General features: G+C 52.1%; 1 protein-coding gene across 1 annotated transcript; it reads right to left on the bottom strand.

The window, feature by feature from the left end:
• Positions 1-5115: 5115 nt before the first annotated feature.
• Positions 5116-22863, bottom strand: SCD (stearoyl-CoA desaturase). The gene is made up of 6 exons (XM_075717773.1): positions 22837-22863; positions 18733-19021; positions 11607-11737; positions 7973-8178; positions 6457-6689; positions 5116-5315 (listed from the first exon to the last, which is right to left on the bottom strand). The coding sequence occupies exons 1-6, from the start codon at positions 22861-22863 to the stop codon at positions 5116-5118; spliced, it is 1086 nt and encodes a 361-aa protein (XP_075573888.1).
• Positions 22864-25566: the final 2703 nt, after the last annotated feature.

Raw genomic sequence — 25566 nt, 5'->3', positions numbered from 1 at the left:
TTCCCAGAGAGCTGCCAGGCGCATTAACCCTTCCCTTCCCTCCCCTTCCCTGGCGGGTGGGAGATCTTCAGAGAGGCAAAGTCGGGGTACATCGTTATTGCAATGCTAACTCATGGATTACATAGGAAATCAGGAGCAATGATCATGCGTGAAACACTTCCAGGCAACGAGCTCAAAATGCTGAGTTGGCGCTGCTGAAGGGCTTGACAGTATAGAACAATGTATTTTTGGGCAGGGGATTTAATAACAGCCTTTAACGAAGAGGGAGAGGCCAAGATCTGAGTTCCACTCATGAAATCTGGACAGAGGGATAATTAACTTTATTTTTAGGCTTGGCTGAGTAATCAGAAGGTTTGAAGATTTGCCTTCTCTGTTTCATTTGATTTAGGAGGGACTGTGCTGGCATAGCTGGGATCAAAAGTGCACTGGACTATCAGAAGCAGCACCTCTCTGTTGCTTCCAGGGGTGTACTGCTGTGACCAGAGCATTTTGTTTGCTTTTTTCCCACAGCTCAGGGCAGCCGCGCACCTCCTTGCCTGGGCTCGTCACACATCTCCGGGTGGAGAACGGGGCAGCTGGAAGAGCCCAGACCTTCCTCCCAAATAACCCTCTTCTCCTTTTGTCCCTCCCACAGGTGCACAGTCCCGTGCTCTCACCTGTGTTCCATTTTGCAGCATGCTGGCTTTGGCCTTCCCACCCAAAGGGCTTTCTAGCAGCAGAAGCTGCAGCTGGAAATCAAAGCATGGGCCAGTTTTGCTGAGGAATTCAGCATGCCGGCTGCAAGGGGCCAGCTGTGCCAGCGAACACGGGCTGGCTCAGTGGTTGCTGGGTGTTGCAGGTGTAAAGTTGCTGCAAACAAGGCCATCCCCTCTGTCTGCTCCCACATGGAGCAAGCTGGTGCCATGCAGAGATGGCCTTATTGGCTGCTAGGATCGCATGTTTGAAAGACGGTTGGGTGGGGGAGTGGGCAAACCAACATCAAAGTGAGATTTTATCCGGGGATTTCCCCCTTCTCCTTTCACTTCCCTCCAGCTGTGAAAGGGGTGGGGAGAGCAGGGATGATCGCTCTTGCAGGAGGAAAATTCCCCCTCGCTGAGGTTAATGAGCCCGGCTGATGCCATGACGGCCGTGCCTGGCCAGGGAGACGGGCTGCTGGTATTACGTGTTATGCTGCATGTATATCCGTCAGCCGCAAGGCTCTGGCAAGAGGCCCTGGCTGGAATTAACCTGCAGTAACCCCACGGCGCAGGGGCAGCCTTGGCAGGGCATGCTGCCCGGGCTGCGCGGGAGTATGGAAGCCATTATAATCTGTTCATTCACGGTGCTTAAAGAGCCAGAGGTTTTTTCCCTGGTTCTCCTGGAAGGGAGGAGGGTTTGGAAACGGTAACATGTCGCGTTTTCCATCCCGATAGGGTGCCATATGCTTTACCGAGCCCAGCCTGCCATGTCATCAGTTCAACAAGTTTTAAAGTAACGTTTTTATTATGAACAAATAAAATTTCAGATCAGCACAACCAGATGTCTGTTTCCATATTAGTAGAAATTATTTCAAAAAGTTTTTTTTTTTTCTTTTCCAGTACACAAAACAGAGATACTACTATGCAGAAATCTCTAGGCTGTGAAAAATCGTATCCTACTCACATTTCAACAGTGACAGAGCTTAGACAATGTGCAGATTCAACTTTCCAATCCTTCCCTGAACACCCAACACTTGGACATCTGCTCTTCACAATACCAGCGGGGCTGGGAACGGTTTTGGAAAACAAACCAGTCCATACTTCTGCCAGCAGCGGTGTGCGTGTGGTACGTACACCGCCCTCCGCCGTGCTTGCCCGTTTGGCAGCGAGCCTCACCACGCTCCTGGGAGGCAGGGCGTAACTCCCCGTTACAGGTAGGGAAACTGAGGCACAGAGAGTTTTTAAGTGACTTTGTCCCACATCACACAGTGAGCGAGTAGCTAGGCCATGAACAGGTCCCAGGAGAATGGCTGCTCTAGCCACGAGGTCCCACTGCTGCCTTCTCTGTTTCCACCTCTCACAGACTCATTTAGGCTAAACATACAGACGACGCGTCCAGGATACAAACATGCCACCAAAAATATATATATATTTATAGTTGTGTGTGTATATATATATCTCTCAAACAAGGTTCTACTTAAAGTGTTGTATCTGTTTCTTAATCTAACAAAAATTCTAACTCAAATACATTCAAAATCACCTGCACCCACAGTTCAATGTAGGCAATTAAATAATTAAGATACCCCTCAAATGCTCATAATTCCGCCAAAAAAAAAAAAAACAAAACCAACCTGCAAATAGCTGTCAATACTCCTATGTATATTAAAGAAAGATTTAAGGCACCCAGAGATATTTGCCAATCTACCTTTAAAGTGACTGGGCAAACACCAGGACTGTTTGGTTACTGCTCCTCAGCTTCCACCCTAATTCCAGATTCTGGACCCAAATCACTTGAAATTTGAAAAGAACCCTTGATGTCAAACCCTGCTTCTCTGCTGAGAGGATGTGAAATATTGCAGCATGTCACAGCACGCTTCTCTACCACAGGGAATGTCTCTCAACATGTTAAGGGCACCAGGAGCAAGGAACTAATTCTCCCCACCTTCTCCCTTCCCCACACCCCTTTCAAATTACTGACTGAAGCAAATTCATTGTCCCTGTAGACTTCCATCAGTTCAGAAGGGTTTAGACTAGAGCGAAGTCAGCCCACAATTACAGAGCTAACAGTGTTTCTTTTTTTTTTTGAGGGCTTTTTTTTTTTTTTTTTTTTTAAATGGTAGGATACAATTCTAGCCACAGCCCCTTTGCCCCAGCCAGCCCCCAGGCAGTCATGAGCCTGGGAGCAGTAAGGATGCTGTCTCCTGACCCCGTGAGCTAAAGGGCTCCCTGCTTTGCTCCTCCCTGTTGTACCTCTCGGCTGGAGACCACGTTGCTCCTGACGGCTCAAAACCTTGAAGGGTCCCATTGCTGAGCAATAACAAGGCAGCGGCAGGGAGGGAAAGCAGAAGAGAAGGACTTCTTTTCTGAGTAACAAGCGTTCTCTTGTTAAGGAGAGCACCACAGAGCTGTCCTGGCTCCTGGTGAGTTTTGCAGCAGCAGGAGCAAGTAAAGCTGCAGAGACTCGCTCCCACGAAGCTTCCCTGGCTGCTACGTGGCAGAGCTGAGGCGAGGAAGCTGGCAGCCACTCCGCCTCTGCCCAGCCTGGCCTGCCTGAATCAGGCAGACGCTGCAAACCGCACTCCAACATCACCTCGTTCTGGCCACCTCTTGTGCTTTCCTCCAGCTCCATTTGATGCATTTAAGCAGCAAAAACAATACTATTGCTACAACTAATAATAATAATAAAAAAAAATTAATAATAGTGGGGAGAGTTAAGGGGGGAAAAAAAGCACGTTCAGCCCAGTGAGGGGCTTGGGGCCACGACACCCAGAACCAAACCCACCGCCTGCACTCAAGCTGCGGTCTCTACAACTTGCAGGAAACAACACCCACAAGGACTTTTTTCCTCCAGCTGCGTGCCTACATCGGCTCGGTGATATAAGTGACCTTTCCACAGGCTCAGCTGCCCTCACTGCCGGCTGTGCCGGCGAAGGAGCCAGGTGGCAAGACAGCTTGCCGAGGGAGCCAGGAGGCAAGCTAAGGGACTAACGAGGAGCTGCTTTCACCTCCCATTCCTGCTCCCTCAGGAGTACCTCCTAGTCCCTCAGAGGAGCAGGGAATTGCAAACCACCCCGGTGGACCCTGGGCCCGAAAGCCCGGAGGTGGCCCACACTGGCGGCACTGTCTCGTCTCAGAGGTCTCAACTCCCTCAAGGCCCCTGTGCTGCCTGGCCCCGCATGGGTGTTTCTCAGGCACTTGTTACTGACCAAGCAGAGCCCGCAAGGATGGGGAGGCCTGCTCCCTTGGACACCCTCACCGCTCCCTATGCCGGCAGACGCTCCCTTGCCCCGTCCCTGCACTCAGCACAGGATGCGGATCCGCAGGGCGAGCACGGACACCAGGACATCCACCTGCCACCCAGCAGGGACCCTGTTCCTCCAGCACATAAAGCAGCTTAACTCAGTGGTGGAGCTTTGGTTTACATCCTTTTCCCCCCTCTCCATTTTGGCAAAGTTGTGTTTGCTGGCAAAAATCTCGGCAGCGGTGCCGAACAAAACCACCCCGGGCCGATGCTGCCCCGCAGCAGCCAGCGGCACAGCCCTCTGTCTGCCCCTCTCCTCGCTGTGGCTCTCCAGAGCGGCTGCAGAGCCTGGAGCCAGGCTCTGCCTTCAGTCCCTGGCTGCATGGGGCACAGCGGGCAGTGCAGGGAGGGAGGCTGTGACGCCAGAGGGAGGAGGTAATAAGGCCACCAAGGCTGCCCCTCCAGGGCTCGCTGCTGCCACCAGACCACCCTGGCCACTGTGGAGCTGGCTGCAGCCCTGAGAGGGTCCGGGGGCTCTCCTCTCCCCAGCCAGAGAGGCTATGCGGTGGGGGCAGGCGGGGAGAACACTTCCCAAGAGACACCTTGGAAAGAGACAACTCTCTTTCCAATTGCAAGGGAAGCGGATGGGGCTGCTTTTCCCAGGGAGGACAGTCTAGCCATGCCACATGTGTCAGCAGCCCTTGAGAAAGGAGGAGGGACAGAGGAAGGAGTTTTGGGGGGAAGGTGGTGGGGAGAGGGTCACTGACTTTGGCTCAACTCTTCAGCTGGCTGGCAGAGCCTTCCCTTAGCTCCATGGTACGTAGCCGGCTGCGATGGGCCTTCCCGGGCTGCTTCCAACCAGCTCCTCCTGCCAGGGGGAGACCAGGACGACATAAAGCAGGACACGGGGTAGAGGGGCTAGAAAGAAAGAACGGAAAAGAAAGGAGAGGAGGGAAAGGGGTGGCCTTGTGTTATAAAGGCAGAGTCCTAGATCTTAAATACATCACGTAAAATACAGCGTGGGAGGGGGATTAAAACTCATTATCATTATCTTAAGCAAACTGGTAGCATTATTCAGTAGTTAGTAAACAGAACATTAAACCTTTGTCCAGCGTGTTTGGAGGGGTCAGGGAGGGAGAAAGGGAGAAAAAAGGAGGAAGGAGAGGTGTGGATGTGTGTGTGAAGTGGTGCAGGAACTCAGCCACTCTTGTGACTCCCATCTCCAGTCCGCATTTTCCGAGCCAGGATGACCTCCTTGGAGACCTTCTTGCGATCGCTGGCCAGCCCCAGGAGGCACATGAGGTCGATGAAGGCTGTGGTTAAGTTGAAGCGCCAGCCAAACTCACTGGTGGAGTAGTCATAGGGGAAGGTGTGGTGGTAGTTGTGGAAGCCTTCTCCTGCAAAACACGACCAGGGAGAGGATGTTGCAGAGCTCTAGGCGATGGCCCCTTTCTCTTGGCCCAAAGCATCACATTCCTGAAACAGGCTCTGGATTGAGTCCAGGCTCCTCTCTCAGCCCAATTTCACCTCTCTACAATCCACCCCATCAGCATGCCCAGGCTGGCCCAAATGAGGCAATGACAGTCACAGAGGACCTATGGTGCTTTAGACGAAAACAAGCGTGTGGCAAGGAACCAAGAAAGGCTCTGGCTCACAGGCTGCACCAAAACACCAAGGGAATCCTAATGGCTTTTCCTCTGCCACCACAAGAAACCTTCTAGTATTGCTAGATCTGCAGCAAGTCCCCAACAAGCCAGGCCAGTCAATACCCCTATAACACTGGCACTCCTAATGCCAAATCCAAAGGCCATTTCCAGATGACAATAAAACAGACTTCTACTTCTACTTCTACTTCAGTGCTCACCCCTTCAATGACATCACCTGGACTCCTGCTCCTATTCCCTGAGTCTCTACAGTTCAAATCCCTCCCTACAAAAAATCCAGGAGCAGGTCCTTCAGTGGTGGAGATCAGTGCAGCCCCAGTGGTGTACACTGATGCAAACCAGCTGGGGATTTGGGCTTGGGAGAACAGATCAGGGCAAATGCTGACCCTGGGATGTACCTTCCTAGGTCCCCAAAATTTTGGGGAAACACACAAGATGATCTGGCTTGTCTCATAGTCAAGTACCCCCAAAAATCACCAGCTGCCCTGAGAACATGTCCAAATGTACATCTGCTGGTTTTCAAGTTGACAAATCTAAGGCAGATAAGCAGAGACTGCAGCACATGTTTTTCAGTCTGGTGAACGGGGCAGAAAGACCTTCGAGCAGGGTAAATAAAATATTGCTATTGAGATAAGGAGGTGCTGCTAAATGTAGCAGAGTCCTTTCCAGCCTGGAGAGAGGCGGGTGGGAGCTGATAACCCCACTGCCCTTATGTACTCAATGGCCCGCCTGGGAAACACACCCAGATGCAAAGGCTGGAGGGGAAGGGTGCAGGGGGGAATGGATTCACAGAAATTCCCAGAAGCTGCAGCCCTAAGGGGCAGTCCCCACTCTATAGTCTACTGGCAGCGAAAGACACGGATGCTGAACGTACCTAGGGCCCCCAGGCTGACCAGGGGGTTCTCCCGTGGGTTGATGTTCTGATCATAGGGCCGGTTGCCAAACATGTGAGCAGCACTGTTCACTAGCCAAGTGGCATTGAGCCCTATGGCGTAGCGCAGGATGGCTGGAATGAAGAAGCTGATGACGATGGATTCATCCCAGAAGTACCAGGGCACTACAGTGGGCAGCGTGAAGCATAGCAACACCACCGAGGGCTTGTAGAATCTGTAAAGGAAGGGACCAGGAAGAAAGTGCTCAGTGGCAGAGGCAGGACAGGAAGGGCTGGCTCAGTCCCCCCTTTGGAGGATTCACGCTCAGCTATACAGGGAAAATCAAGTGCAGAAATATCTCACCCCTGAGCCCTGCATCGTTTGCCCTGGATGTGCAGAAGCCACTCCTGGAGACTCTTAAGTCTCATCACTGGGCAGGAGACTCAAACTAAAGTCCAGCTCTCCCTGTCTCAACCTCACGTGCACAAAGCAATGTCCCCATCACCATGAGTCCAGACACGTGCTGCTGCTTTTGGCCTCATCTTCCATTTGCCTCTCAGCTCTATTGGTCCCCATAAAGGCAACCCCATACTTGCAGAGTCCTACAGAAGGTCCCTTCTTCACCTCTGGCCCAGTGCTGCAACTCCTTGCAGACTTGGCCATGCCTACCAATACACCCCACCAACAAGTGCAAGCAAGGGACACTTGTGCCATCAAACAGATGAGCATGTAGGGTCTCTCACACTGGAGGGGTGGGAGTAGAGGAAGCTGAACTACTCTGACGACCCACAAGAAAAATCCCCAGCACAAAAAGGAGGGAAGCCATAAGAGTTGCTTGGTTTGTCTGGGACTGAGCTAGGGACGTCCCAAGTGAAGGTGGTTACCGTATGGGTTCGGTCCCCCATCCCTGCAGCCCTAGTGACAGGCTCGCCTCCTCTGGGGATCAGTCCCACTATAGCTCCAGACAGCTGACAGACAGCCCATCCAAGAGGCACGAGTGAATCAAGACTGTCCTTCCCAGTGACTGCCTCTCTCATGTCCCCGTTTTCAACTCTTCATTCACCACACTGTTTCCAGGAGACTGATGGGAGCAGGGCGGAGGCACGGCCTGGAAGGTGTACCACAACATCTCCAAGGATGGCCTGGAGGCACCCGCAGGTGGGCTCTGGGCCAGCCAAAGCAGCAGCTGGGCTGTAGGCAGGCAGGTGTGGAGGTGCTTTGCTGTGGGAAACTCAGCCCGCCGCTGGCAAGATGCCACATGGTAGGCGGGCAAGAAAGGGGTGTGGGAGGGCTAGAGGTAGCACTAGCTCCTAAATACTTCCTATAGGAGAGGCACAGCTCATTTCTCACAGGGTTCATCCCACAGCAAAGCCTCGGACAGACCAAAGACTCACATTCCTCACCTGAAGCCCTCAATCCCATCATGCTCCATCAAAGGTGCTTGGGGTCCCCAGCCCATTTGCAGAGTCCCTGCTCCATCCCATACGGCTCTGTGCTGGGGCTGACCTCACCACTCACCTCCTCTGGAACATCACCACTTTGTCAGCCTTTATGTCGCTCAGGTCCAGCTTTTGGCCCTTCTCTATGACGTCCGGGTGCTTGCGCACCAGCAGCCAGCCAATGTGGGAGAAGAAGAAGCCCCGCATAGCATTGTGAGGGTCTGCATCTGTCTCGGAGAACTTGTGGTGGACGCGGTGGTCACGGACCCACTCGTAGATGTCATTCTGCAAGGCAACAGGAGTGGTGACTTAGGGCCAAGGCTGGAGATGTTCCCTTCAAATTAACAACAGGGCCTAAAACATTTAGATGCCTAAATCCCATTGACCTGAACTTGTATCAGTCATTCTACCTTTCTTTAGAATTTGTGGCTTTTGGCTTTTAAAATAGAGGTTGGATCTTCTTTGCTCAACCACTTCAATTTTCTTTGAAATCTGCTTCTTTGGTGGGCTGCCTTTTCTCTTTTTTTTTAATTGGTTACCTTTAGGTCTTGATTTGCACATCCTCTACAGCATCACAGGCTCTGATTGGTCAGCCTGTTCCCACACCCCTGCAATAGCCAGCCCTCATTGGCCAGTCGCCTCCTCCCTCACACGCTCAGCTCTTGTTGGTCACTTGTCCCCATCTCTACATGGTGCCAGCTGGGATTGATCAACCTGCCCCTTCCCTCCGCCCTGACATTTTCCATGGGTCAACCTGCCTTGCTTTTCCTGGGATTGCCAAATCAGATCTGTTTAACTTGGGGGCGAGTTTTTTTAACTTCTTTTATTCTTGGAAATCAAATGGTCTTAAAACGAAGGCCCCTCTTTAGAAATAGAATAAACACACAATTTCAATGACAATTATAAAAAATACCCCCCTTCAGCTCCATAACCGTTCTGTTTAAGCTGCAAAATCAATACAGTTTGGAAAATATCAAAGCTTTCATCATTTGTATTAAGAAATGATTGCTTTGGCCAGTTTTAAGAATAGACTTTAATGAGCCTGTGCTCATGCCTTTACACCAAGATTTTGATGTGCTTAAAGCCGTGTATTACACTCTCCTAGAAAATATGAAACAGAGATCCAAGCACACCTCTGTTGCCTGTATTACAGAAGATGCTCCTTAATCTCATACGTACATAGGACTTCTCCGCAAAACACTTTGAAGGTAGAGAGGTGGCATTATCATCCCTATTTCTTGCCTGGAAAGACCAAATTACTTTTCCACACAGGGAGCCTGTAGCAGAGAGACAACTCCTCAAGTCCCTCTCAAGTGCTGTAGCCACTCCTCCTTCAACTGAGATTAAATGATTTACCTGCAGGCCATGCAATAAGGCAATGACAGACATGGGCCAGGATTCAACTCTCCCTTGTTTCCAAATACTGGGAACTGCTGCCTTCCTTCCAGCCAAATCCTGAGCACCTCCAAGTATCACCAGCCCTCACTGATGTTAGCTGGAGCTTGGTCACTCAGCATCCCCTCTGAAGAGGGTGGCCCAGCAGCCTTCCCTATCCAGTAAGCAGAGAAGCACAGCCAGTACCTATGCTGGAAATGTTTCACCTGTGACCCAAAGTCTCTCTCACATCCCAGACCTTACACGGCATCACGTAATGTGAGAAATCCTAGCCTGAAAGCCGACAGAGAGCTTGGGTTTACACATCTGGGGAGGCTGTCTCCTGGAAATCCTTCTGCTGGAGGTAGGAGGCACAAGTTCGGAAAGAGACCATATACCCCACCTGGAGCACCTCATGCGCCATACTCTGTGCACAAACACAGATCAGGCGTCTCAAAGTTGCAGAGTCAGAATCTTGACCCAAACTTTAGCACATATCTTTTCTACAGATCTTATTTTGGGACCACCTCTAAACTGCAACCTTGTCTGAAAATCATGGCTTTCTGAGACGAGCAAGCAAAGACTAGGAGAATGCTTCCTTCCTTGAGAGTTTCCAGCTACAGGCTATAAGCAGGAGAGCTTCTGCTGTGCTGCAGCTGCCTGGTCTTGCAGGTGGAGGAGTCGATGAGGGGCAGAATTCCCTGAAATCACAAGCCACAGGTCTCCGAGCAGCCAACAGGCATTTTTTGGAGGACCTCAGATAATATAATTGGTAGTCTTCTCTGGCCTGAAAAGTTACCAGTCTGATCTTAGAGCTGCTGCCACTAACAGGAATGAGGTAAATTGAAAATAAACCTTCTCTTGATCTCACTGAAAGCACCTATTTAAAAAAAAAAAAAATCCATGGGGAATGGTACTGAATTTTCAGTAAAACTTTGGATTAGTTCCCATTGAAGCTGAAATATCTGTCTGTCTCTCATCTTTGTCTATTCCTATCCGCTACAGCAATAGCTCAGCAAATTCTTTCCCCCTCTGCCCTATAACCCTGTGAAAGATGGCCTTTGTGTGGGACTAGCCAATACACAGCAACCCATCCTGTTCCCTTGCTGAGTGCTGGACCAGTAGCTGGAATCAGCAGCTTGGTCCTTCCTCCTCCTCATGAAAGACTCTGGCTTGGTACTAACAGAGAATAGGAAAGTGAATTGTGTTTTAGAAAGGCTGAAAAAAACATCCCCACCCTGTTCTGATTACCTGTCAATGAAGTGATACCCTCTATGGCTACAGAGTGGGGAAAGGGAGATAATGTCTCTAAAATACCCGGTCCACTTGGGCTTTACCCTCCACCCATGCCTCAGCTGGAGAATTACTTAGGGGCACAGCACCGATACTTTTCTGTTTACCTTCTAGCAGAAGGTGCTGCACCCTGCCACCCTCCTGAGTACCTCCTAGACATGAGCAAGCCTGCATGAAGGCCCTTCAAGTACAGCTGGAGGATGGAGTGCCATTAGAGCTGCTTCACAGCAGCAAACCTGAGAGACCATCAGGATTTTTCTGTGCCATGCCAATCTGGGTTTTCACTCTAACTTCTTCAAAAGGGCCATCTCTGCTACTTTCTACAATCCCTAAGGACTTCCAGTTTGTTTGCTTTGTGGACTCTGAAGTGCTCTGGTGAGTGCTTAGGCAATACCCTGAGGTGCTTATCAGCTGTCTGCAGTCACTTGTGCCACTCTGAATGGGCCCAACCCTTCTCTCCTTGAAACATCACCGACCTGGGATGACTCTCTGGAAGCCAGTGGCGTGCCTTATAACTCACCACTTATTCCTAAATATCACTCCTCCAAACTGGACAAGCATCCCCCTAACTGTATCATTTCAACAAGTTCTTGGTCTTTCTGCAGCAGCAAATTCCACAGCGTGGCTCCCTGGGCTGTGCAGATACCTCCCCCCTTACAGGTGTGCAGCAGGAGGAGGGTTAGGCAACCTGAACACCAGGAGAGCACTTTGTACTTCCACACCTCTTTCACAGGACCTGGAGTAAGCATAGGGAGACTACACCTGGAAGGGAAGGGTACATTCCTGCTTTGGAGAGATTTCCTACCACTGGTCTTGGCCAACAGTCCTCTCCCCACCCACTCTGTCTCAGAGTCACCCTCTGAAGAGACAAGGTGAGGACAATGAGACAGATGCTAGCACCTCAGTGTTAGATGGAAAGGGTTGTTTCCTAACAAGAGGTTGTAGGAGAGAGAAACCTCTCCATCAGCTTGTGCCCTGTACCTGAGACATGGATTCAGGGGAGCACTTCCTTCTGAGGACCAGTGGCACATTGAGGAGGTTCTTACCTGGAAGGCCACGGAGTTTGCAATAGCCAAGAAGATCCGCAGGGGCAGCGTGGCTTTGTAGGACCGATGGCTCCAGAGGCGGTGAGATCCAGCTGTTATCCCCAGAGCACTCACCAGGAAACACAGAACAGCTGGAGAGGAAAAGAAGGTGTTGGAGCAGTTAGAGCAAGTCAGCCTGCAGCAAAGTTTCAGGCAGAGCAACACACAGGCAGGCCTTCCCCCAAAGCTGTATAAGCAAGAGAGGAACCCATGGAGAGCACAGATCGGGGCAACAAAAATCGATGTGAGAGTGCCCAAGCTACCACAGGCTTCCTAAGCAATGTGGGGCAAATCACTTCAGCTCTTCATCTCTGACAGGGGAGGAGGCTCCCCCTTACAAGACTTGTCACAAGGGCTGGTTCTTCAGCATAGTGCCATCTGTCATGGTGCAGGATTGTCAAAATTGTATAAAGCAACTGCTTCCGTGTAGCCCTGTGGCAACAGCTCTGTAGTCCACCAGGGAACAGCTTCCCCCTTTCCTCCCACCCCGAATAATCAAGGGTCTTGCTTTCCTATCTCACCACTCCTCACTAAATCTCTTTTGCATTCTTTTCACCTAGAGGTGGTAGATGATCTTACAGTTCTTCAGGGGGACAGCTCAACCCCATGGTTAGGCTTCTCTTCTGCTCCCTTTCTGAGCACACACTAGCTAGAAAAAGATCTAACCCACCATCCCACTGAAGCCTGGGCTTCACCTTCAGCTCCACCACTGACTTAAAATCTGCCCAGAGGCTCCCATTCCCAGTGTCTTTTTGATCTCTCCCTGTGCTCAGCTCCTGCACCATTTATGGAAGGAAACTCCAAGGCCAACAACTCATTGCAAGTTGTGCCTACAGCAGAGGCAGATGTTGCTGGGCCCAGTTGAGCTTTGAGGCTACTTCATGCATTCCCTCTCCACACAGGTCAGAAGGAATTCCTTGCCTCTCTGGCACCTAGTAAAAAACCACATCCCTCTCCCTCTGGATCGTGTGTTTATGTCTGCCCTGGTCTGTGTGTTCCCACATGTCCTCCTGGACCTCTGGAATTTAACCTGGGTTCCAGCATCTGGTCCTAGAACTAAAATGGAGAAAAGACCCCAATAGGGTCATAGCAGCATTACACTAGGAAGCTGGGGATAAAAAGAGAATTGGACCTGAAAACTAACTCTTTCTCTAGGAAGGAAGGGTCAGGAAGTTTGGCAGAAAGACAGAGGGCATTCAACAGCTGGTTTGCCCTGCAAGCTCAGACATGGAGAGGGAAGGGTGCACAACTGTGTATAGGTCAACTGATCCACCTTCAGTTCCCTGGGGGAAGTGACACCTTGTTCCCAGTTCCCCAGGGGAAACTCTTTCCTTGGTATAAATTTGCAGATTTCAGCCAATTGAATCAATCATGAAAACAGCTCCTTATTCTTACACATAAACCCATGGATAGGAATCGCTCGTATGCTTGACAATACCATTCAGTCCAGCCAAATGGCTCTCATCAAGCTTATCTTGAACCCTGAAAACAGATACTCTGCCAGAAACTTGTCTGGAATCAGGGATCTGAGATATGTGAAAGGCACTGTTGCCCTGTTCTTTCATTCAAAGTAATCCAGACTTTATTTCCTATCATCTCCCGCTCCCTCTTCCTTCTGTCACCTCCTTTTTGTTTTTCTACATTCCAAACCTAATCTCTTATCCACTAAAAGCCGGTCTCGGCTGATTTAACATCCTCTTCTGGCCCCTTAAACTTGCATGAACCCTCCTCACTCCCATCCTGCTGTCTAACAGCAACTTTCCCTGTCTACTGACCTGACCATGACTTCCCATCTTCATCTTCTCCCTTGCCTTCCCCACCTGCTGCCAAACGCAGTGCAAGCCTTGGACCAGCGCACCTCTGCCTCCTGTGTCCCAGCACCTCTGCCCTCTCTTGGAGGAGCCAAGCAGTCACTGGTCATAGCTATTTATAGGGCATGAAGAGGGATGAAATGCATGCAAATGCAGCAGGATCCAGCCTTTGTAAGAGAATGGAGCTGAGCAAAGGTCACAAAGCTGGCCAAACCTGGAAGCAGAGAAGGGAGGAATGCTGGAGCAGGACGTTTGGTTCAGGTCTCCCTTTGGCCTTACTGACAGGAAAGTACTTATGCTGGACACCTTGAAGGTCTCACCCAGCCCCATGATGCTGACTTGAAAGTTATGAACCAGCTCATGACCAGTTCCCTGTTGGTTTTAGATTTTAAGACTCATTTTAAATCAGTCACTACCCCCCCCAGACTCATACAGAAGCTCAAACCTTGAAAAAGCACCTAACGTGACTGATTTACAGAACCTCTCTGGCCTCAGACACTGCAATAACAACAAAACCGGCTCCTGGATGTTTCAGACACTTCTTACTAGCGGCAGAAGTGTGACTCACCACCATTCTCCCTTTAGCATAAGCTGCTATACCCTGCAAACTGCATTTCATAAAACCTCTGGGCAACTTTAAACCTACAGTGCGTACCTCAGTAGCTGAGGTAGATTCCCAAGGGTGACAAACAGTTTATGGCAGAGCTGAGAGCAGCATCCAGGAGTCTGGATTTAACATCCAGCCTATATGGACTCTATGAGAACATATATCCTGCCCATATACAGCAGATGTAGTTTACCTAAGGAGCAGACACTTTCTGTGGGAAAGGAGCTGATTCTCAATCTATGCATACGTGGCACCCAGACCCACAGAAACCCATACCCTACTTGGGGGCTATTAGCTCCATCAGCCATACCTACGAGTTGTTGTGACAGTGACCGGATACGGACAATAAGATTGAAAAGCCTGGTGGAAAACAGAAGAGCACCCTAATGATTCAGAGGGTTAATCCCCACAAACAGGTACAATGATGATCATTGCACAGCCAGGGAATGAGCATCTCAAAGAAGAAGAAAATCTCCTCCAAGATCATCCATTAGGAATGAAATTGGAAAGAAAATAGAGAAGGTGAAATAAAGTAGCACAGATTTTCACAGGTGCCTTGTGAAGCTGCTCCAAACTGAAGGACTTGGGGGCTCTACCAGCTGAGGTTTCAAAGTCATCTCCCACACCATGTTTTGAAATATCCAAGATCCAAAAGATTGTCACCTCACAGGTGATGTTCCCAATGACCCATTCAACTAGAACACAAATAATTATGACCACTGTCAAGAATACGCACTCAGTGCTCCAAGAATTAAACGCAAACCATTCCGGATTCAGTCACGTCTATATGACTCACTAGCCTTTACCTCTTCAGGGCCCAGATTCAGACCTCAAGTTATGATGGGAAGCCAGGAATGTGCTAAAGGCATTGTCACCTGCAGTCAACACCAAAGATGTTTACATGAAAAGGTGTCCTGGCTCCAGCAGGTGTCCTTGAGCTTCTGCTCAGTGCAAGGGAAAACTATAGCTTTAGACTGTTCTCTCCTTGCCTCCCAGCCCCTGCTCACCAGGTGGGTCATGCTGCTCTCAGGAGAAAGATAACAAGAGCAAGGAAATGTGCAGGCTGCGTAAGGGGAACAGTATTTAGAAGGAGCAATAGGAGCTACTGTTGCTAAAACCTAACTTCCCTATCTGGCAAAATCAGAAGTTCCCCTCCATGCTCGGAGGAGAAGCATACCACCTGCTAGTTAAGCCTGGAGAGGACTAAGTGGGGAGGTGTTGCCAGCAGTAGTCTTGATGGGAAAGTAACAAAAAACTTCTGTAAACATTCTGCTAGACACATCCCTGGGGGTAGTACTGGCTGAGACTTTCAGGCTGTCAGAGCTGCCCGAATTACCCAGCAAGATTCTCCTTGGTCCAAAGCAGCAGCAACAAAAAATGGTATCAACCCATGTTGCTGCCACGGCTGGCACTGCAGTGAGCTGGGGTATTGTCAGAGCACCACGTCACCATGAGAAGAACCGTCACTGTTTTATACACACTGTTGGCCAGGCCAACAGGGGTTAACAAAAATATCATCGGTCTGCTGCACCCGAGGGCCAGGAAGACAACCTGCAAATCATGTTTCCAGGGAGACTCAGAGCACCTAGAGAAGAAACCGTCAATCACCTTTCACCCTGGGCTTCCAGACTCAATCTCTATGCCATTTGGCACATGATGTGAAATCTGCCCATGATCCCTGAAAAGACTGCGCAAGACTGTGTCAAGTGCAGTGGGGAAGACAGGAAATAAAAGGCAGCTGGCTAGAAAGCCATAGTGCTGGAAGGGCTTGGAGAGCTCTCGTTATGGTGAGCTCTCACCTGATCAACAACCCCAGCTCGTTCTGGGAAGCTCTGTACCAGAAAGAGATCGGGGGATACAATGCACACAGCAACGCAGAACAGCAAACAATGCTGAAGGCAGGGCTGGAGAGCTTGCGAGACAAAGAGGAATTAGCACACAGAGAAATGAAAACAAAAGAGGACACAGTCACCAATATAACTGGTTTCAGAGGGACAGGAACATCAAGGAGATGGTGGCCTGGATGAAGAGGGTATAAGCAGGGGATTTCTCCTTACAATAAAATACAGAAGGTAGATGAGCTACCCGGCACCACAGCTGCCTGTAGCATCACAGCAGGGAACATTTGGGGCCATGTTAATTTCATATTATATGTACACAGCCTAAGGAAGGAATGATCTGAAAAACAAACAAAGAAACAAGCAAAAACCCCAGCAGCTCCAGAACTACCACTTGGAGAGCTCCTCTGCCATGAGCCCATGGTGTATTGCCAGGAGCAGCATAAGTCTCTGCTGGTCTATCTTTGTGTGTAAAATGGGAACTGTAGCCCTCTCCTTGCTGCCAGGGGGTGCTGAGAAAATAACAGCAAGTCACTGAGGTGACAGCCATAGATGCTTTGTATGTGTTAAAGAAAGGTATGAACTGAGAAATGCAAGAAGGAGCAAGGAGCCTTGCTGAGAAGTCAGACCTGTGGAGGATCAGAGTATCCCAGCTCCAGTCAGCACTGGAGGAGAATGGACTGTAGGGGAAAGCTCTGACTTGCTTGCAGGGTGCAGGGAAGGGTGGTCCTTTCCCAGAACACGTGCCACGGATGCAGGACAGGGAGCTCTGTGGAACTACTCCAGCTTTGGTAAGGCTGGATGTATCTTCAGCCAGTCCAAAACAGTGCAGTTTCCCCAAACTCCGTGTCCTACCATTCCCAGAGCATGTCGCTCCAGAAGCCACCGAGGAATCTTGCAGTGCCTCACAGTGGCAGGAGAGCAACTGGCACTCCACATCAGAGTTGACTGAGACAAGGCAGCATGGGGGACTGGCATCAGGTAAAAAGCAAGGCAGATTCCCATGGAATGCCATGGGATGCCATACAGACATCCTGAACAGGCAGGCAGTAGCAAAGACACTGCCTCAGAGACCATTTTGGGGTAAGGCGGGGCTTGGCAGAATGCAAAGCAGCATTAACCTTCTGGATCAAGATGATCGAGCCCACTTAGGTGTCTCAGGGGAGCTCAGAGAAGGGTTTGATGGATTTAGAAATCACAGCGCATCTCAGCAGCTTGAAATGAAATCAGTAAACCCGACTCACCTTTTCCCTCCTCCTTGCCCCAACGCGCTGGGGATATTTGGCTGGGGTTGGGAGGACCCAGGCTGTCAGTTCAGTGAGTGAAAGAAGCCAGCAGCCACTGCCAAGCCTCCAGCTGAGAGACCAGGGATAGGACACACAGAGCAGAACCGAGAGCCCTGAAATGCTCCTCCAAGGTCGTGCTGAGGCTGCATGTTCTGCCCAGCCCTGCCACCCCGGGGAAAAGTGCAGCCTGTCAGGTTTTCACAAAGGAAAGGCCTTGTAAGGTCTTTTGTAACAGCCCCCCGAAAGGCCATGCCGGCTGCACAGGGAACACGTCGGTGCCTCTGCCTTTGCAGATGCTACAGCCAGCCTCTGACCGAGTCCTGTGGCCTCCAGTGATGCTCATCCTCCAGGCCTCTGCCTGTGAGAAGCTGAGATGGTCCAGAAGGGAAAGAGTCAGTCTGGCCATCCAGGGAGCCATCTCCTTCCCAGTCCAGCTGTGATGCTTGTTGCTCACAGCCATCAAGAGGACAGACTTTGAGAGTGTGACAGACCAGGTGGATCTCTCCAGGGCCTGTCTGGGCTGGCCAGGACCCTGCTCCTGGCCAAGCACTTTGCGGGAGCATCGCTGAAACCAAAAGCCATGCCAGAAGGTCTCAAATTAGACTGTCGCTTTTTGTTTCAGGATGCTCTGTTTCACAGGAAGGCAGGGGCTGGATGCACTCTCTTGACCTTCCCACTGGGAGCTATTTGGCTTCTTGACTCCTCTGGGGATCCACACAAAGCCGCGTGGAAAGCGAGGCTCTCCTGCAGCTTGGGCCCTGGGCCCAGCTGCCTTTCAAGCAGTCAAAGGAGAAGTTTGGTTCCTACCCAGGGCAAGGTCTCTGAGAAAGGAGAGCTTCGCCTAGCTACCTTCTGCTGGGTTGTGCTTTCCACTGGAATTTGCTGCCTGGAGAGATGCTTATTTATTTTTCGAAAGTTGTCAGGCTTAGTTCCGGGATGATGGGGGCTAATCTGTGCTTTTGTAAGAATGATAAAAGACCTGAGCTTCAGACTTAACTCTTGACTTTTATCTTCAGCACAACTGTATTTTCTCTTTCCCCTCACACACACACATGGATGCTCTGCAGGATTTATCATCCCTTGGTAAGGGCAGGAAAGGTTCTTGTCTGTGGGCAGCAGCCTCGTGCCAAATAACATCCTGTACCCCCCCTCCCCGCCCACCCCTTAAAGTGCTCTTGATAGCACCTTTCTTCCTAACTTTCTGGGACCGTCACAGCACTCCATCAAACATTTCCTGTGTTTCACCCTGGAAGTGGCTGCACATTCAGTTGTGGGCTACTTCCAAGCCTAGTGCCTGTGAATCAAGTTTGCTCTTTAAGCAGCCAAGCAGTCCCCAGCCAAATCCTTCTCTCTCATGCATGACCTTACAAGAGACACTAGCAAGCCCTCCCACAGCTTGCTATGAAGCTGGCTGAGTAGCTTCTTCTAGCAGAAAACCTCCCTTCCTTCTTTCTCCTCCTCGAGTCTGTGGGCCTGAAGGACAAAAAATACCACCCAACAAACGGGTTTGCAGATGCCAAGAAACAAGTGGAGGAACGTGCTTACCCCACACCAATGTCTGGATCTTTGCAGAAGGTATCAGCATCAACCCGAATATGGCCCCTAGATGCAGCAGGCTCATGAGGATGATATTCCTCCAGACGTATCGCATGGGGGGCTTGGGGCCCTCCTTCTCCCGGTAGGTCTCATCAAAGATATCGTCTACCATGCCCCGGTCTCCTGCCAAGTCCTCGTGATTGAGTAAGTCCTTCTTCTCCATGACGGCATCCCCATTCCTGGTCACCCGGGAGGTGACGGTGCCGACAGCGGTGGTGCTGGAAGCGGAGGAGAACTCCTTGGAGAGGCGGCAATGGACATTTTCAAGAAAGGAAAAAGGGAAAACCAAACAAGAAGTTGGTGGTTACCAATGCAGGGAATTGAAACACAAATAGCTAGGCTGGCAGTACCAAGACTTGCAGCCTGCAGTTTCCCTGGCAGGCTCCATTCTTTCAGCTGGGCCCTTGGCACCAAGAAGAGCCCGCTCTGGCCCCACGGAGTCATGGCCTGAGAGGGAAGGGGCCTGATCTTTATGGGGAGAGGAGGTGAATGGTGGACAGGGTGCTGAAAGTAAAGTAAAAGCCTTGAAAGCCAGTCTTTTTTCCATCAGTGGCTTCAGTGAGATCATTTGCAGGCTGAAAGGATTTTCATTGTCCTTCAGTTTTATTAGTAGGTGTTTTTAGGTGGGCTTGTGGTCTGTGTTTGTGCATAAGCAGACAACAATAAAGGAAATACTGTGAATGAACAAAGAGGTGGGAGAGAAATACAGTCTGAAACACAGTTTTATTATAAACCATTGGGCTGCTCCTGATATCCTGCATCATTGTGTCACCTCACTAGGGATCACCAGAGGAACATCAGGAGGATGCACAGGGGGATTCCTCTGGGGTGCCTCCTTATCTCCCCCTGCCTCACCTTCCATGCTGGGACATGGCAAGACCAACACGCCTGGAGGTCAGCAGACAGAAGCAGTTGAGCGGTGTGCTACCAGTTAGACATCCTATCCCATGGCTGCTGCTAAGCCTCTCATCCCTCTCCCGCTTTCCACCCACAGGCAATCTGAGGCACGTGAAGACAATCCTGCGAGCCAAGGCCACCAGCACGCAGAGAGGAAGTTTTGAGCAGCAAGTTGGCTCAGCCTGGCTCCCAGCTCCCTCCTGCAACCGTAACACAACATTCCCTCTGCACACACTTGTTTGCCCTAGCTGAGTGACAGCCTGCCCGATCAGGCATGCATGACGAAAGGAGCAGGCAGGACTGACCCTAATGAGACAGGTCAATGAACCCTGAATCACCAATTTCCATCTCCATCATGACAGCCGCGTGCTTGCTGGTGCTCGCAGCCCTTTGTCAGGCCCGAGCACAAGCACCCGACTGGGCTCGACCCCGGGGGTGCCAAGCACGTAGGATGCGGGCGGTGGGAGGGCATGCCACGCCCATCCCCTCACCTCCCAGGAACCTGCCCAAAGTCCCTCCGCCGCCCATGCCGCTGCCTCCATGTGCGAAGGGGCACTAAAGGTCAGCCAGCAGGAACGGGAGAGCTGGGACGACACGAAGGAGCGTGGCCAAGCTGGGAAAGCTCCTTTCCCAACAGAAATCTCTCCTGAATTAACAGCAGACTCCCACCCAGGCACCCGGATTCATAAAAGACCACCATCCTGCCACAGCCTAGTTTCCTGAGGGAGGCATTAAAATCAGGCCAGGCAGCTTACGTGGCCACCCCAACTCCTCCCTTTCCCAAGGGTAGAAACTAGAGGGCTACAGACATACCTTCCTATGGGGAGGAGCTGGCAAAGCTGACAGATTCCCCACGTTTGGGAAGTAAAATGATCTCTACAGAGGCAGCCCTCTAATTTTTTCCTTCTGGAATCAAAGTTTAGAAAGGAAAAAACCTGGACGCGAAGTGTCCTGCCGCCTTCACTGAACCCAGGCAGCTGCTGAGCTTGGGACCGGCTCCTCTACATCCTGGCTACAGGCTGTCTCTGCCTGCTTTCCTAGTTAATGTTTTGAGCATAGGATACTCTGAGCTGCTGGAGAATTTAGAAGCAATCTACCTCCCCAAAAAAGTTGTGCAAAACATCTTCTAATCCCGAGCTTAGGCAAGGAAAAGTCCTGCCCATTCGAAAGTGTCAGATCCTCTCATCTGGCATTTTGGCAGGAAGGCACAATTTTCTTCCTTGGCTCGAAGACAATCTACCAAAAGGACCCAAGACTTGTCTACGCAGGAAAAATCCCCAACAGAGATCTGGTGGTATAATTAGACGGGTAACACTCCCCATATGGACATGCTGCTTCCAGAGTAAGAATGTGGGGTTGGAGTTGCATTTTTCTCCTCCGCGATAGCTTATGTCACTGTCAAAGTTACACAGGGGCAGAGGAGGAGGAGGGAGAGCGCAAAGGAAACAGCAGAGAGGAAAAAAAACCTCTTCCTCCAGAGTCGTAGTAGCCACATGAGGAATTTTACCAGCATACCTATGCTGCTGGCATTACACTCATATAATCAAACTGGTAATTTCTCACATGTAAACTAACCTTAAATCAAAAGGGCTATAAAACAGTTGTGAAACACAGCTCCACCGTTACAGACTCGGTGGGGGGAGTAATGGGGGAGGAGGGAGGGAGAGAGTAGGCAGCTATTTAGCTGGAGACCAGGGAAATGAGGAGGAAAGAGAGGATTTTTACCCCCTTATGGCCATAGTGGCTCCTGCAGCTCCTACCGAGGAAAATGGGGTGGGGATTGATCTGGGGTCTAGAGCTGAAAGGGGGAGGAGGCCAGCTAAATCATTTTCATGAGCTCTCCCGCATTTCTGAATGACTTTGCAGCTCTCATCTGCAGAACAGATGTGTTCCCCCATCTCCACACCCCCCCGCCCCGTACCCTACCAGCCCTGAACACGCCATAGGTGATCCTGGCACCCAGCCAGCTTATACAACCAACAGCAGCTCAAAAGGCTCCTGTGCTGGGTTTAGCCTAGGGGCCCCGGGGCACTCAATCTCGGGTCCAGTATATTTGAATATGCCCAACATGACCCAGGGACAGGATTCCTTCCAGCCTCCAGGACATGCCCCAACATACATGCCAAGACCATGAAATGTGGTCTGAGCACGCTGCCCTTGGCATCCATTTCAGGTGGGGAGAGGAGTAAAGTTTGTTACATCACAGTATCCCTAGAAGGTCATGGCACCTGCACAAAAGGACGGGGGAGACCCTGTCCGCTGGCGACAGGCAAGAGAGCAGGGCTGTGATTTACCTCCACTCCTCAGCATAGACAGAAGGGGGAAGGATGGGCAGGCGAGAGCAGGAATACCAGGATCAGCCCCTGCCTCCCCTCAGGCAAAGGGAGGCTGCCAGGAGGAGCAAAAATAAAAAATAAAATCTCTAAAGATCCAACAGCTCTACGTATCTTCCTGGTGCCAGGTTGTTATTCAGACCGTCTTATGCCAGAAATGGGCAGTGTCCCCATTGTATCTCTGCTCGGATCAGGCAATGCAGACACAGTCATTCATTTCATCTGGGCAGCTAGCCGCCTTCACCTTGCATCTGTCCTAGAGATGCTCCCTGCTGCAACATTTGCCTTAAAAATTCTGTACGTTTGAAGCCCTGTCTTATTAAAAAAAAAAATTAAGGAAACTAAAACAATCACGGTCTGAGCACTACCAAAACCCCCACAAGCTCTTGGCACAAAAGACCTTCCTGAACAGCCCTCACCAGCGCGCTCGGATGGATGCTTTTAAGATAAACCTGTATTTTGTGCTCGGTCTATCCGAGGGCATAGACTCCGCGGGGAGATAACCCCGGCGGCGGCGATCCCCGCTTCATTTGCGGTCTCCCCACAAGGCTCGGGTGATGTCTTCAGTTAGCACCGAATGCCTTCGCCTCATGGCTGAGAAGCGGCACAGAGAGGACACACGCACACACGTACGTGTGCATACGTGTGTGTGTGTGTGTGTGTGCGTGCACGGACACGCGTGGATGCCCAGAGCATTTTTTTTTTTTTCCCCCCAAAGAGAGCAGCAGCGCAGCACCGCCGGAGCCGCGGGGATGAAGGAGGAAGGGGCGAGGGGGAGACAAAGCACCCGCACCCCCGGGCCCGCCGGCAGCCCCCCGCTTACCTCCTCCTGCAGCAAGTGCGCAGGCATGGGGCGGCCCTGTCTCAGCTCCTCGGCGGCGTCCGCGGGCGCGCAGCTCCCCGGTGGCGGCGGCGGCGGGAGGAGGCTGGCGCTCGTCGGCCCCTCACCCGGCGAGCTGTGCGGCTCGGGGAGGCGGGCGCGGAGGTATTTAAGCGGGGGGGCCGCTTGCTCGGCGGCTGGCGGGGCCGGGCTCTCTGCGCCGGGGCCTCCCGGTGACCCCCTGCCCGCGGTTGGGATGCGCGGGGTCAGCGCGGCGGGGTCCCGGCTCTCGGGGTGCCCGGGAGGGGAGGCGGGGCGGGGCGGGCCGGGGGGCGGGAGGAAGGGTGCTGAGGAAGAGGAGGATGACGAGGGCCAGGCTCTCGCATGATGCCTGGCTGCTTTTTTTTCCCTTTTTTTTTTTTTTCTCTTTTTTTTTTTTTTTTTTTTTCCTCCACCTCGCGAGCCGATTGGCTGCGGGAAATTTGGTGCCACCTCGGCCTGCCCTCGCCATTGGCTGCCCGCAATCTGCTGTTCGCTCCCCGCGGCGCGCTGCCTGCCTGCCCGCCGCTCCCTGCGCCCACGGCTCCGCGCCCGCGGCGGGCAGCGCGGCCCGGGCGGCGGCCTGCGCCGGGGGGTACCGCCCCCGCGCCCCGGACCCCGGCCCCCTGCACCGGGGAGCAGTCGCCCCCGCGCCCCGGCCCCCTGCACCGGGGAGCAGCCACCCCCGCGCCCCGGCCCCCGCGCCCCGGGCCCCGGCCCCCTGCACCGGGGATGTGCCGGCCCCGGGCCCCGGCCCCCTGCACCGGGGAGCTGCCACCCCCGGGCCCCGGCCCCCTGCACCGGGGAGCAGTCGCCCCCGCGCCCCGGCCCCCTGCACCGGGGAGCTGCCACCCCCCGCGCCCCGGGCCCCAGCCCCCTGCACCGGGGAGCTGCCATCCCCGGGCCCCGGCCCCCTGCACCGGGGAGCTGCAACCCCCGGGCCCCGACCCCCTGCACCGGGGAGCAGTCGCCCCCGCGCCCCGGCCCCCTGCACCGGGGATGTGCCGGCCCCGGGCCCCGGCCCCCTGCACCGGGGAGCTGCAACCCCCGCGCCCCAGCCCCCTGCACCGGGGATGTGCCGGCCCCGGGCCCCAGCCCCCTGCACCGGGGAGCTGCCACCCCCGGGCCCCGGCCCCCTGCACCGGGGAGCTGCAGCCCCCGGGCCCCGACCCCCTGCACCGGGGAGCAGTCGCCCCCAGGCCCCGGCCCCCTGCACCGGGGGGCTGCCCTGCTGAGGCGGGAGGCCCTCGAGGGGTGCCGGGGAGCGGCGGGGGAGCCCCGCACCCCTTCCCCCGCTGGCTGCGGGGAAAGAAGGGGCTTCAGCGTAAAACGTCCACTCTCTATGGGCGATCTGTGTCAGGGGCATCATATATATATATATACACATAAAATCATACGTCTCTGCAAAGAAAAGCATGCCTGCAACTGCACATCTGCATAAACGCGTATCTGTGTAGGTGTTTACCTCGATACGCAAAAACAGGCTGGAAAATGTTGGCTGTAATGTTTTAAAAAGAGTCCTGGCCGTTTTCCCCCAGAAAGCAGTCCCTTTTGGCGGAGGGCGGAAGGAAAAAGGAGCAGCTCAATTTGCTATCAGCTATTTTCCATAACAACCTCCTCGCTAGGCAGTAGTGCCAGGCACCCTCAGCTGCTTAGCAGCAAGGCTTGGGGTGCCCTAGTGCCAGCACCCCAGCCAGGACCCGTTTCAGCTCCTTCCCCCACCCACGGTGTGTCCCGCATTCAACCTCTGCCCCCCACAGAGGGGGGTCATTCTGGGAGTAGAACAAGGATGTCAAAAGCCATTTTGAAGTGTGCCCATATCCTCTGACACGTCATGTCCAGGCAGCTGCCCTGCAGCGATGGAGCTGATCACACGAGGTGTACACGGACAACCAGGATCTTGCAGAGTCCGTCCCTGGGCTGATCCCGCTCAGATGTAGCAGGGCTGATTCAGTGGCAGCTGTCAAAAGTGAGCTGCATTGTAATCACTGGGGGGGGAAAGTGACAATGAAAAATAACAGTAGCCCTGTTGTTCTCTGGATTTAGGGGTGTCCAGCAAAGGGGGAAAAATATGTCTCTCCTTTTTCATTTCACTGTGATGGATGAAGAGGTCTGAGATGAGCCTGTGTTTTAGTTTTACATTAGGAACTTGAGTCTTGCCTACTTTCTGAGACATAGTATTAAAACAGAGTCCATGTCAGAAGATGTTCCTAGACAGTAAAAGCTGACATGAGTCAGAGAGCGACTTTTAGCTGTCCCTTTTAAGACTCTTCACTAAATGTTTGGCTAACAACACTGAGGGCTACTGAACACTGTGGAGAAATGATGTTTTAATTAAAGATTCTACCTGCTTTCTGTGTGAGTGTTGGAAGAGGTATAAACTGTGCTAAAAACTACCCTAAGGAAATCCGACTCCTGCTATTTCCAAAAGAAAAACAGGAAGGAAAAAATATAGTAAAAAAAGAAGAAAGTGCTACTTGCTGATTTTAAAAAATAATCTTTTATTAAAGATTATTATTTATTAAAGGCTCATGCCACATGGGGAAAATAATCTCAATGACATGAACCAGGGGGAGAACTGGCAATGCTACTGGTGGGTGACAGTGAGGCTTTTGGGGATTCAAGGTTTGCACTTTTGCAGATACTCAGACCCACCGGAGCCCTTTCTTTTCCCACCGGCTTCTTTCCTCAGAC

The sequence above is a fragment of the Pelecanus crispus genome, chromosome 10, assembly GCF_030463565.1.
Source record: "Pelecanus crispus isolate bPelCri1 chromosome 10, bPelCri1.pri, whole genome shotgun sequence".
NCBI lineage: Eukaryota > Metazoa > Chordata > Aves > Pelecaniformes > Pelecanidae > Pelecanus > Pelecanus crispus.
This window is presented reverse-complemented; position numbering and strand designations above follow the sequence as displayed.